The sequence below is a fragment of the Polypterus senegalus genome, chromosome 15 (genome assembly GCF_016835505.1).
Source record: "Polypterus senegalus isolate Bchr_013 chromosome 15, ASM1683550v1, whole genome shotgun sequence".
In the NCBI taxonomy this organism is placed as follows: domain Eukaryota; kingdom Metazoa; phylum Chordata; class Cladistia; order Polypteriformes; family Polypteridae; genus Polypterus; species Polypterus senegalus.
In genome coordinates this window covers 3,588,473-3,601,730 of record NC_053168.1, presented here as the reverse complement: position 1 = coordinate 3,601,730, position 13,258 = coordinate 3,588,473, and the positions used below count along the sequence as shown (strand labels likewise).

At 41.1% G+C, this 13,258-nt stretch overlaps 1 protein-coding gene across 1 annotated transcript in view; it reads left to right on the top strand.

The window, feature by feature from the left end:
- The window catches only part of pik3r4 (phosphoinositide-3-kinase, regulatory subunit 4), a 137,308-nt gene that overhangs the window by 109,262 nt on the left and 14,788 nt on the right, over positions 1-13,258 (top strand). The window contains exons 14-15 of the mRNA XM_039737397.1: positions 2,501-2,665; positions 3,168-3,379. Of these exons, the coding sequence (XP_039593331.1) occupies positions 2,501-2,665; positions 3,168-3,379 (377 nt within the window). The remainder of the gene's footprint in view (positions 1-2,500; positions 2,666-3,167; positions 3,380-13,258) is intronic.

Below are 13,258 nucleotides of genomic sequence, written 5' to 3'. Positions count from 1 at the left end.
ACGACAGGTGCACTAAAGTGGCAACAATTAGAAAACCCTCAAAACAGGACTGGTTTTACATGTGGAGGTCATTTCAAGTTTCTCCCTCTTGATCTTTTTTGGCTGGTTTTCCACTCGTGCTAGTTTTGGCTTGAGTAATCATCTCTACTGGCAGTATGAGGCGATTCCTTAACCCTACAGAAGTTGCACAGGTTGTCCAACTTCTCCAGGATGGCACATCCACACGTGCTGCAGCAAGAAGGTTTAATGTGTCTCCCAGCACAATCTCCAGAACATGGAGGAGATTTCAGGAGACTGGCTGTTATTCTCGGAGAGCTGGACAGGGCCGTAGAAGGTCCTCAACCCATCAGCAGGACCGATACCTGCTCCTTTGTGCAAGGCGGAACAGGCTGAGCACTGCTCGTGCCCTACAGAATGACCTCCAGAGGGCCACTGGTGTGAATGTCTCTACCCAAACAATCAGGAACAGACTTCATGAAGATGGCCTGAGGGCCCGACGTCCTGTAGTGGGCCCTGTGCTCACTGCCCAGCACCGTGGAGCTCGACTGGCATTTGCTCAAGAACACCAGAATTGGCAAGTCCGCCACTGGCGCCCTGTACTTTTACAGACGAGAGCAGGTTCACCCTGAGCAGCTGTGATAGACGTGAAAGAGTCTGGAGAAGACAAGGAGAACGATATGCTGCCTGCAACGCGTTCAACATGACAGGTTTGGTGGTGGGTCAGTGATGGTCTGGGGAGGCATATCCATGGAGGGACGCACAGACATCTACTGCGTAGGAAATGGTGCTCTGACTGCCATAAGGTATCGAGATGAAATCCTTGAACCCATTGTCAGACCCTACGCTGGTGCAGTAGGTCCTGGTTTCCTCCTAATGCACGACAATGCCCGGCCTCATGTGGCAAGAGTATGCAGGCAGTACCTGGAGGATGAAGGAATTGAAACAATTGAATGGCCTTCACGATCCCCTGACTTAAACCCAATAGAACATCTGTGGGACATTATGTTTCGGTCCATTAGGCGCCGCCAGGTTGCTCCTCAGACTGTACAACAGCTCAGGGATGCCCTCATACAGATCTGGGAGGAAATGCCACAAGACACCATCCGTCGTCTCATTAGGAGCATGACCCGACGTTGTCAAGCATGAAAACAAGCTCGTGGGGCCACACAAGATACTGAAAAGCATTTTGAGGAGCAGAAATTAAGTTTTTGAAAAAATGGACTAGCCTGCCACATCTTCATTTCACTCTGATTTTAGGGTGTCTACACAATTGAGCCCTCTGTAGGCAGAAAACTTTTATTTCCATTAAAAGACTTGGCATCCTTTTGTTCCTAAGACATTGCCCTGTCGTTATTTGTATAGATATCCAACTTCATACTGAGATCTGATGTATCTAATGTGTTTCTTTAAAGTGTTCCTTTAATTTTTGTGAGCAGTATGTAATAGAGAGAGTAGATTATTATTATTAATAATATTAATAATAATAACTTTTTTTACATAGCACCTTATCATACATTCACATGCAACTCAAGATGCTTTCCACAGATTAATCAACAAAAACAAAGATTTACCCCATTTTCTTGGATTATTATCATTAATTAATACTATGATCATTTCTAATAAATGTAAGTGTACTAAATACAGAATCAACCAGGTTCTATTAAGCAAAATTCAACCACTAAAGTGCAAAGCAAAGGTTTTCTAATTAAAATATTTATACATTAAGGCAGACAATAGAACTACCAGATCCAATTAATATCTATAAAAATAAATATATACAGTATATATCTACATACTGTATGTACATTGCAACCCATTGAGCAGAAACAGTTTGATTTTATTAACAACAACAACAACAACAACATTTATTTATATAGCACATTTTCATACAAACAGTAGCTCAAAGTGCTTTACATATTAAAGAATAGAAAAATGAAAGACACAATTATAAAACAAAATAAATCAACATTAACATCGAATAAGAGTAAGGTTCAATGGCCAGGGGGGACAGAAAAAACAAAAAAACTCCAGACGGATGGAGAAAAAATAAAATCTGTAGGGATTCCAGACCATGAGACCGCCCAGTCCCATTAATTAAAGTTAAAGAAAAGTTACAAAACCAAAAAAAATATAAAATGTTGTGGATTCTGAGAAGGTTATATATTCCGTTACAGTCTAGAATCAAATTAGAAAATGTCCAATCTTCCACATTATGTTCCTTAAGGTACCATAATTAAGTATGCCAGTTTAACTAGCTATACTCTTTATTTTCTGAGCAACATTTTCCAGTTAGTAATATGGAAGGCAGGGTACGGCCCTTGCCTGCCAAAGTTTTTATACAAGCTTAAATTAGATTTTCTTGTCATCATTTACATGCTTCTTGAAAAAAGTTGAAAACATAGTTTCCTTTTTGGCTTCAAAGCAATCTGTGAATCTTACTATTTGATTTAATGTACAGTTTTAAAGTTTACTTATTTTTATTTTTTTCCTTGAATTCCAGGTCAGTTTTAACTTATTCTCGCATCGGGGGACACGTCAAAACACTTACTTTCTGCCAGGGGTCACATTATTTAGCCATTGCTGCTGATAATGGATCAATCCAGCTGCTGGGCATTGAAGCAAGTAAGCCACCCAAGTCTCCAAAGGTTCATCCATTTCAAACAAGGTACTGCTTTTTCCATCACTATTCTGGCATGTTGTACAGATTTATGATTGTTGGACAAAGATACTCAGACTGATTAATGCATTTTTGCTTAAATACCGTTATTATAAAAAGTGTTGCACACCTTAAGCAAGAGGCTTGGTGCCAGGCTCAGCAGGAAGAATCTGTGCAATATCATTCATAGCTGGTCATTTATACTTTTATGTGATGTATGATCATTAATATATTAGTTTTTGAATGTGTAGTTATTTAATTTGTGCTTTTATAGTGCATCAGAGTGATGTATTTCTCCAAAATATACATTACCAAGCTCTTTTTCAAACTGTTATTAAAATAAAACTTCAAAATAATGAACTGGTAAACCCAAAGGGTCCCTTTAATGTATTACTAATGAGTGACTTTAAAACATGGCTTGTAGCACCAATCATAAACTTCTGTCACTGGTGTTACTGCCCATTCTTCTAGGTAGTAGCCTGAATTTCAAATATTATGTGTATCGTTGCAGGTTCTTGGACCAGAAGGATGATGGATGTGTAGTGGACATGCACCATTTTAACTCTGGGTCACAGTCTGTGTTGGCCTATGCAACAGCTTATGGTTCCTTAGTTGGCTGGGATCTGAGATCTTCCACCAATGCATGGACGCTGAAGCATGACCTTAGACTGGGCCTCATTACTTCATTTGCTGTTGATATTCATCAATGCTGGTTATGTGTAGGTAGGGAATTCCTATTTTTATTACTTAAAAATATATTCAAAATTATAGGTACTGTTGATGGAATTGTGGCATGTACATTATCTGTGCTTAAGAACACAAGCAAAAAATAGGAACTAGGGTAATGTGGGCACATTTGCTGATGCCAGAATGAAACATATTAAGATTAATGTAAAGAAATATTGAAGCAATATGGAGAAGTGGGTAGAGCACTAGACTGTGAAACATAAGGTTTCATATCCAACGCCTAGTCCTTTAGACATCTTGAGAAATTCCACTTTGTTAGCGACTGCTAACATTACTTAAATATAGGAACATAGCATAACGTACTACTTGTTAATTGTAGGCCAAAGCCTACCCGTGAAAAACTTGTCACAAGGAGTCAGCCATAAGCAGGGATATCAGGTCAGGTCAGATTGCGAAGTATGCACTGGTACAGCGTGTTGGCACACCCACCATACGACAAAACCGCTCCGGATCCTGGTTGGCAACCCCCCAGGTAGACATGCCGTTTGGTCCCACCCTCCTGAAATGACTATCTGCCACAGCCAAGTGTAACGTGGGCGTCCCCTTGGCTTGGTCCAGCCAATAAGGGTCCTCAACAATGAGGATCCTGCGAGTCGGATCACCCTCGGGGAATCCCACCACATGGCCGTAGTATCGAAACTGATGCTTCCTCACAATGCAGGTAATATGCCTCATTCGGCACTTTGTGAGCAACACAAAGTCAAACCAGCGATACCCAAGGATTGTCAAAAGAGACACAGAACTGAAGGAGTCCAGTCTTCATCTCAGGTCACTGGAGAGTGTCCATGTCTCACAACCATATAGCCAAACAGAAAGCACTAGGACTCTAAAGCCTTGGACTTTCATCCTTTTGCACAGATATCGGGAGCGCCACACACCCCTTTCCAGTGACCTCATGACCCCCAGTGCTGTCCCAATCCCATCTACCTACTTCACAGGAGAAGTCACCAGAGACATGAATGTGACTGCTGAGGTAAGTAAACCTCTCAACGAGGTGGAGACTCTCTCTTTAGATGGACACACTGCTGATGGCCATGCCCAACAGGTCATTAAAGGCCTGGATTTGTTTTTTATCAGGACACTCGCAAGCCCAGACACTCAGACTCCTCACTCAGTCTCTCAAGGACCCGGATCAGAGCCTCCATTGACTCCGCGAAGATCACAGTATCGTCAGCAAAGTCAAGATCAGTGAATCTTTCCTAACCTACAGATGCCTCACAGCCGCTGGACCCGACACTCTTGTCCAACACCCAGTTCATACACTCATTGAACAGAGTAGGAGCAGAACACACTGCTGACGAACCTCAGAATCAACTGGGAAAAACACAGAGTGTCTGCCTACACTCTGCACAGCACTCACAGTACCAGTGTACAGGCCGGCCATGATATCCAGCAACCTTGAAGGGATCCTGTGAAGTCTCAGGATGTCCCACAGGGCAGCTCAGTCAACTAAGTCGAACGCTTTACGAAAATCGACAAAGGCTGCAAAGAAACTTTGCCGATATTTGCAAGTGCTCTCCATGAGAACACTCAGTGCCACAATGTGGTCAATGGTAGACCTCTTAGGTGTAAAATTAGACTCCTCGGGTCGCTGCTAGATGAGTAAGTGATCATGGGTCCTATTGAGGATGACCCTAGCAAAAACCTTACCCGGCACCAAGAGCAGTGTTCTCCCCCTTTAGTTGCTGCAATCTAGGCGATCACCCTTCCCTTTCCAGATAGGGACGACAAGTCAGTTGGGATGACACCCGTTTCCCAGATGGATGAAAACATTTCTTGAAATGCCAGGAGGACAGTCTTACCACCATCCTGGAGAAGTTCACCCTGGATATCACAGAACCCTGCAGCCTTCCCTACTCTCAGCTGGTTCACCCCCTCTGCAATCTCAGTGAGACTGGATGAGTCACAGCTAATTGGAGGATCAGCCTCAAAAACTGCGGAACCAGAGATATCCAATGTCCTAGCTGGAGGATCAGCTTTAAACAGCTTTAAGTAGAGTTTAATTTCCAAATCACATTGACTAAAGTCATGGGCCAAATAAATGAATGCAAATTCACCTAAATCCAGATGTCTGGGTGTCTGCCATATTCACTTTTTGAATCTTTCCAGTGGCAGCAGAATGGGGCCCCTGTAATTAGCATTGTAGCTTCACAGCTTCAGACATACCAGGTTTGAACTCAATCCCAGTATCTGTCTGTGTTTGAATTTAATCATTGTTCCAGTTTGAATATACCAGCTTATTCAAATGCTGCCCCAGTTTCAACAACATCATGTGCACATACTGTACTTTCAGAACTCTAGTCTACAAAAGGGTACATTTATTTTTGATATATCTTACTCTAATATAAGGAACATGTGTCGTTACCAATCAGTAATGTGGCTTGAAACTGGAGTACCTGTTCAGCATGTATGCAGACCCCACATAGAGTGATTCAGTAACAGTGCCGTGCAGTGAATACACTTGACTTGAGCATTTCTAGTTTTCATTCTCTTTCTCTGTACGTTTAGCATTCGTTTGCTCAGAGATTGATGCGCTCTTCTTTTCTCCACCATAGCGGCCCCCTTCTTCTCTTCTTCTGTCGACCATCTTTTTGTGTTAAAACTCATTAAGTCAGTGTTTGTGTTGCAATTACTAAGTACGTTTTTCACTTAACTGGCACGTAAGTCTTCAATCTGCCTCAAGAATGATTTAAGATATGAAGAGGTAGGGGAAGTGATGGCGAAGGTGGTAGGGATGAAAGCAGCGGTGAAGGTGGTAGGGATGAAAGTGGCGCCCATGCGCATGAGCCACATGGCCACCCTGCTGCCCGCTGCCGAGAGTTGATTCTACAATAAAATAAAATAAAAAGAGGAATAACCGTGGAGGTCAATCATCACCCTGGAAGTGGACTGTACACGTCATGCAGTATATATGTACCAAATTTCAGGTCAATAGGACAAATGGTTTGCGAGCCACAGGTGATTTAAAATCCTAGACAGACAAACGAACAGCCACGGCAGCGTACTATATATAAAGATATATAGAGAATTAAAAAGTAAAGAGAGAGAGAGAACCAAAAATGAATAAAGAATTTCTACAAGTGACATGACCAAGTGTTATATTTCTAATCCGAGGTGTACAGAGTGGAATGAAAAGGAGACTGGACTGTTTCTTGTTGTGCTCCAGTGTTGCTCACATCACTCCGGAGAGACAATCCTTGAGCCTCACAAACTGGGGCCTGCGCAACATATAGTCCATTATCCGGTGCACCAAAGACTCTTCCACCTGTGTATCTTTGATCATACCCCTTAAACCGGCATGGCTGGATGGTACTGAAGGCGCTGGAGAAATCAAAAAAACAAGAATCTTTGCAGTGCTGCCAGCTTTGTCAAGGTGGGAACTGAGTTGTTAGAAATTAGCATCCTTTACTTCAGTCTTATAGGAAAACTGCAGTGGCTCCATGTGGTCTTTCACCAGAGGACTCATGCAGTTCACAACCAGCTTCTCAAAGGTCTTCATGATGTGGGATTTAAGGGCCACTGGTCTATAGTCATTAGGTGAAGAGGGGACAGCCTTTTTTTGGAACTGGAACAGTGCAAGATGCTTTCCACTTTTTGCCGCCTTAGACACAAACTGTTCAGGTGACAGAGGAGACCACAGAGTTGGTCAACATGAGCCTTATGATCTCAAGGACTGACTCCATTTGGTCCCACAGGCTTTTCCTGTGTGCAGCTGCCTCAGTTGTCTCCTCATTTGGTTATCGGCTGTGGATTGGAGTTGCTGGTGTATTAAGAATAGTGTGAGGGAACTTGTCATTGGGAGGTGGTGGTGATGGAAGAAGGGGAAAATCTATTAATCCCCATTCCTTTGTAGCGCCTGAGCCCTGGATTGCTTCAGTTCAGTAATTATGCACAGTCCACTCCAAACACCCGTCATGTTATTCTGAGTCAGTTTGATTTCTATTTTAGCTCTTTAAGCTTCTGTTGCTTCAATCAACTTTTTCTTCAGCACTTGCTGTATGCCCTTTCATAGTCTCTTTGTCAACAGATTTGAATGCTCTCTCCTTCTCATTCAGGAGTCTTTTTAGCTCCTTAGTAATCCAGAGCTTGTAATTTGGAAAGTAGCACACAGGTATTGAGAGTACAGTTGTCTCCAGGCAGAAGTTAATATAGCCTGTGATGCAGAGAGTGAGTCCCTCAATATCATCATCACCTTGTATTCAAAGGCTTACACCTCAACACCTCAGTAATATAAACTACTCTTACACTGGTCAACAAGCATTTTGCTACTGGGATTCTTTCACCTGTACTTTAACAAATTTCACTTGCTGACTCCAAATCTGAAAACTGTTTTCGTCCTGCACGTCCCATTTTTTTTAGTTATGATGTTCCAGGTTTTGGACAACTAGGGTGACTGGACAGTAAAGTACTGTTAAATTCTGCTCCGTACTTCTAACATTTTTATTATTATGCTGTATTAAGGATTTGTTCTGTTCTGTGTATTTTATTGTATTGTATTGACCCCCTACTTTTGACACCCACTGCATGCCCAACCTACCTGGAAAGGGGTCTCTCTTTGAACTGCCTTTCCCGAGGTTTCTTCCATTTTTCCCTACAAGGTTTTTATTGGGAGTTTTTCCTTGTCTTCTCAGAGAGTCAAGGCTGGGGGGCTGTCAAGAGGCAGGGCCTGTTAAAGCCCATTGCGGCACTTCCTGTGTGATTTTGGGCTATACAAAAATAAACTGTATTTTATTGTATTGTAAAGACGATGCGTTTCAGCATTTAAGAAATAAGTTTGGTCTCGAGAAAAGTGAAGCCAAAATTAAGGAAGGTGTTTTTGGTGGCCCTGAAATCTGTGAACTGATGCTTGACGAGGAGTTCAAAAGGAGACTGAAGCCCACTGAATCAGCACCCTTATTTGTGCAGGTTGTCCAGAATTTTCTCAACAGTCACAGAGCAGAGAGTTATACTGAGCTTGTGGAGAACCTGCTGAAAGCGTATTAGCTTACGGGAGCCCAAATGTCACTGAAGACGCATTTTTTATATTCTCATCTCGCCTTTTTTCCACCAAATCTAAGCGATGTCAGAGATGATCATGGGGAAAGATTTCATCAAGATAAAAAGGTGATGGAAAACTGATATCAGGAAAAATTCACTCCGAGCATGATGGGAGACTACTGTTGGTTCTTGCAAAGAGAGACGGATGTGCAGTACAAGCGTAAAAGCGAGTGCCTCCTACATTTTTAGGCACGCTGACCTCACTGTTATATTGACATAAATATACTTTAACGTGTCTCTGGTATCGTCTTCTGGTTTGTTTTCAGAATAAACGCATTAAAACAATTTTGGTGGGACACAGTCCAAACTCCAGATATTGTGTTGATATGTTGATATTCAAAAGTGTCAAAACGTCAATGATGTGTATTTCAAAAACCTGACATGCTAGCTTAATTCCGATTTCATATATGAAATCAGTGTAAAAAACTTAATAAAGAGCTGCTGTGAAGTTCCCAGAGGCAAACAAAGAATATTTTTTTGTAGACCAGTGGTATGTATCTTGCTAAAAGTATCAGAATCTTTGTTTTATAGCAGTGGTTTCCTGCATTTCCAATGCCTCTATACCCCTAGAAAATGTTTGATTTATGTTTGCACCCTCTACAAATGTAATATCACATTTTGAAGATGAAGTGAAATCTCAAATTTCAAACCGCATACAGTACTGTGGTTAAACAAGTTAGACTCAAAAAAATAATTACATACAGTTGAAATATAAATTGAGAGATCTACCTTCATAAATCTCAATAATCTTGTAAATGTGTCCACTGTGAAGCTTAGACATTTAGTTGATTATCTGGTAGTGGTAGTTGGGGTATCACGTGAAGCATCAAGTGCTGCAATGAATCAGCGATCGAGGTGTTTAGGAGATTGGACACCCCCTGTGAAGCAACATGTCCTGGTGCACCGCTAAGCAATGAAACACAGTCGATGACCTTTGTCCCCCAATAACACCTGCTGTGCTACTGTCAGGACTGCCAGGAGGAGCGATGGCCTGAGTGGAAGCAGCAGGTGTTGCATCCACTTCAGTCGTCCTTGTCCCCCACAGGCAAAAATGTCAATCACACCTCCAAATCAGTGATGCTTCCTAATTAGGGTTTGCACAAAAATCAATACCGGACCTCGGAATTCTCTTCAATCATTGCAATGTCCAAATTCCGTTCTCCTAAAAAAACAAATTTAAAAAGTTAATTCACCTTTACAAACATTCTACCTGCAGCAAGGAACTCTCAAGAACAAACATTTCTGCGGCTCATTCTTAGTTGGCAATCGCGCATGTGCAATGCTGGAGTCTTTTCATCTCACAGAACTTGAGCACCAACTAATAAATGACCTAAAAATGACGGCACACCACAGTAAAGTCGGACAACTCTCCCCACTCAGTTTCAGCAAATCGTAACTCGGCCTTTCTCTTTGTTGCCCCCTGAAATGCCACTGTTTTATAGGAACAAAGAGTTTCTTAGACAATACATATACGAACACATTTGAAGAGTTTGAAACTATAAGTTACAATTATCAGAAACTATAGAAACTTCTAGTTGTCTTTTTACCACCATTCACATGCAGGTGTTCTATAAAAAATTTGGATGTGAGCGTCGGTAGGCTTTGCACCTTAGGAACCAAGTTACCCGAACTATTGTCTAACATTTCAGTAATTATTTACCACTCTGATGCTGATCTTTCTGATCATAAAATGGTTCATTACGATAGAAATTGACAAGAAGAATTCATAATTAATTGCAAAATTACGATATTTGAGGGTTCCTCTAGAGTGCCTCTTCTCTTGCATGATTAGGCTGAAAAACGAATCAGCACATTGGCATCTCATAACAGGCTTAGGTTTTGAGTTTGGTATTTTTCCGTCCAGCCATTTTACCTGTAAACCATCCTCAAGAAACTGCAACACACAGACAAACACACACCCATCATCAAGATATCAAGGCTTTCAGTATCAGAAGACCCTAAAACGTCAAGGTCCGTTGAAAACCGGAGATCGAAATTTTTAACGAATCTAAAGCTTTCACTCCTCCCCCTTAGACGATAGGTTATAGTGAAGGAGGATAAAAAGCAAAAATGACAAAGGGAATGGTAGATTTTAAATGTCACAGTCTGTAGTTCAAATCTATGGATGTTTCTCAGCTATATTAGGCTTACTGTGAGAAGAGCTAGCGAACGGAACAGAAAGAGCAGCAGCATCTGGTTTGGGTATTGGTGGGAAGAGACTGCACGTGGGACTGTAGATCTACAATTTCATGTACTTCTGACCTGAACCTTTTTAAAGTGTTATGCTTTTGATCATCAGACCTAAAAGGAAATGTGCATTAGGTTTTATTTTTATTTTTTGTATCAAGATATAAAAGTAACATTCAACTTGAAATCTGTATGCTGTATTTGAAGTCCTTCTGAAGTTATTCCCACTTCAAGAAGTCAGATGTTTGTTTTGGCCGTCAGAAGTGGTGTCAAAGAATCAAAGAACTGGGTCTGTAGCACAACATCTTTTAAATGACTTCCAACAAATCTGGCACGAGTTGAAATGGATCAGTGTGTTAGATTGTGTGCAGATGATACACCAGAATCTTTACAATCTGGCTATTCTAAGAACCAATTCAATGAAAGCCTTTAACTACCAGAGAAATTCAGATGTCTACCCATGTCATTATTTGTTTGTACTTCATTGAAATGCCATAAATTAGGGTGGGCATGGCAAATGCAAAGGTCCAAGACTACCACTTAATATCAGCTTATAAAATAAGCATACGTATTTTTCTGCAAAATCAGGTAAATATTTAAATATTCACGTATAATCCTAATGGTGAACGAGTGTAGCGATTTTTCAACACTATCCCCTAAATTACCAAACCACATTTACCATTCAGGTGCATTTGTCAGTGCCTGCTTATTCCTACATACATCTGCATGACATTAATTTAGTTCACAATTTTATAGCGTTCTTCACTGAATATACTGTAGGCTCAAATCATGGTAAGAAGGTTGCAGGCAAATTCAAATTATATAAGGTACCCACACACAAATACAGTTTAGGTTAAACGAGAGTAAAACAATGCAATTTCACACAAACTAACATAAATGGATTATAGCATATTACCATTGGGGTATGGCCAATTGACCAAGCAAGAGAAGAAAATCAAAATACCCAGCAGTAACATCCAAGGTAAAAATAAACCTCTGCATTGTCCATAGTCGGTTGTAACAGAATGAGTGAAACATGGTCACAGTTCTGGAGTCCTCAGCTAACTGGCCATCCGACACACCATTATTAAATTGTGCTGGGCAGCGTCATAACACAATAAAACTCATTTATAGTAAGATTTTTTTGTTGTCTTTCCTAATTGCATGAGAACAGTTTTGATAAGTTGCCTATCTGACCTAACTCAGATGGTCAGTTTCTGTTGATCTGCTGTATTTACAGTCTGGTCACACTGAGATCTGTTTGTCTCAAATGTGTTACTCTCACTCACACTACTGGATAATTAATTTAATTCCATTTACTTTCAGTTCAGTGCATAAATAAATATTTTGAACATTTAGATGACACTCTCCTTAGCCGACTTCCTGCCCCCTTCTGTTTTTGCTCAAGTATCATCTGCCATCCATCATATGTGCTGTTTTTTTATTACCACACTTATTTTAACTTATTTTAACTTCACCTGTACAAGATTACACTTTGTAACTTAATAGAAGCGTGGTTTTTTAAAAAGTATTTTTTATGTATATATCTATTTATGAAGAGGATGTGGTAGTCGTGGCAATCAGCAGCTGTCACGCTTGGGCCACAGATTTGCACAGAGACACAGGAGGTTGTAAAAAACAGGAATTTTATTCAAACACTGCAAACAAACATTTGTTTCTTTTTCAAAAGCTTTAATGTGCTCCATGACAAGTCAGAGATGACAGTTCCGCTAGAGAGAGAGATAAAAGCAAAACAATCAATTCCAAAACTGACAGGCGCTGCACAAGGCTTTTAAGTAAGCAGATTACTGCACGTTATAGCGCAAGTGAGAAGGGTAAGGAGCAATGTGAAGGTAGACTGTGCTTCAGAGGTATTCCCAGGGGGCGTCTGTGTCCTCTTGGGGTGCGATCACCCTTCCAGCTTACAATATATATATATATATATATATATATATACATATATATATACACACACACACACACACAGTGGAACCTCGGGTCACGACTGTAATAACTCTGGTCGTAACCTGATTCGATCGTGACCCGAAGTAATTTCCCCCATAAGATTGTGCAGTATGTAAATACAATTAATCCGTTCTAGACCGTACGAACTGTATGTAAATATATATATTTTTTAAGATTTTTAAGTACAAAAATAGTTAATTATACCATAGAATGCACAGTGTAATAATAAACTAAATGTAAAAACATTGACTAACACTGAGACAAACACCCAGGCTCCCTGCTCAGCTGCACGCGAGCCTGCGCTTGCTCTCTCTCGCTCTCTTTCTCGCACTCGCTCTCGCTCTCTCTCCTGCAGCCTCCCGTTCTTTTCTGTTCTCTTCTTTTTAACTTTAGCTGACTCGCACTTCTATTTGTGAAGAGGACGTGGTAGTCGTGGCAGTCAGCAGCTTCTGGGAACAATTACGGATGCGTAGCTTCTCACCTGTGCACTTAGGTGGGAAACGCCCACATCACTAACTCCTCAGGAACTGCTTCAGCCACACACCACCATACCTAAGCCGCAAGTGTGGTGATTATTTATTAAAACTGGCCTTTTTGACGGGTGCTGTGGACCCGCTATACCACAGGAGGAAGCTGGGTTGAGAGGAGGTTACAGTTTTGAGGGAG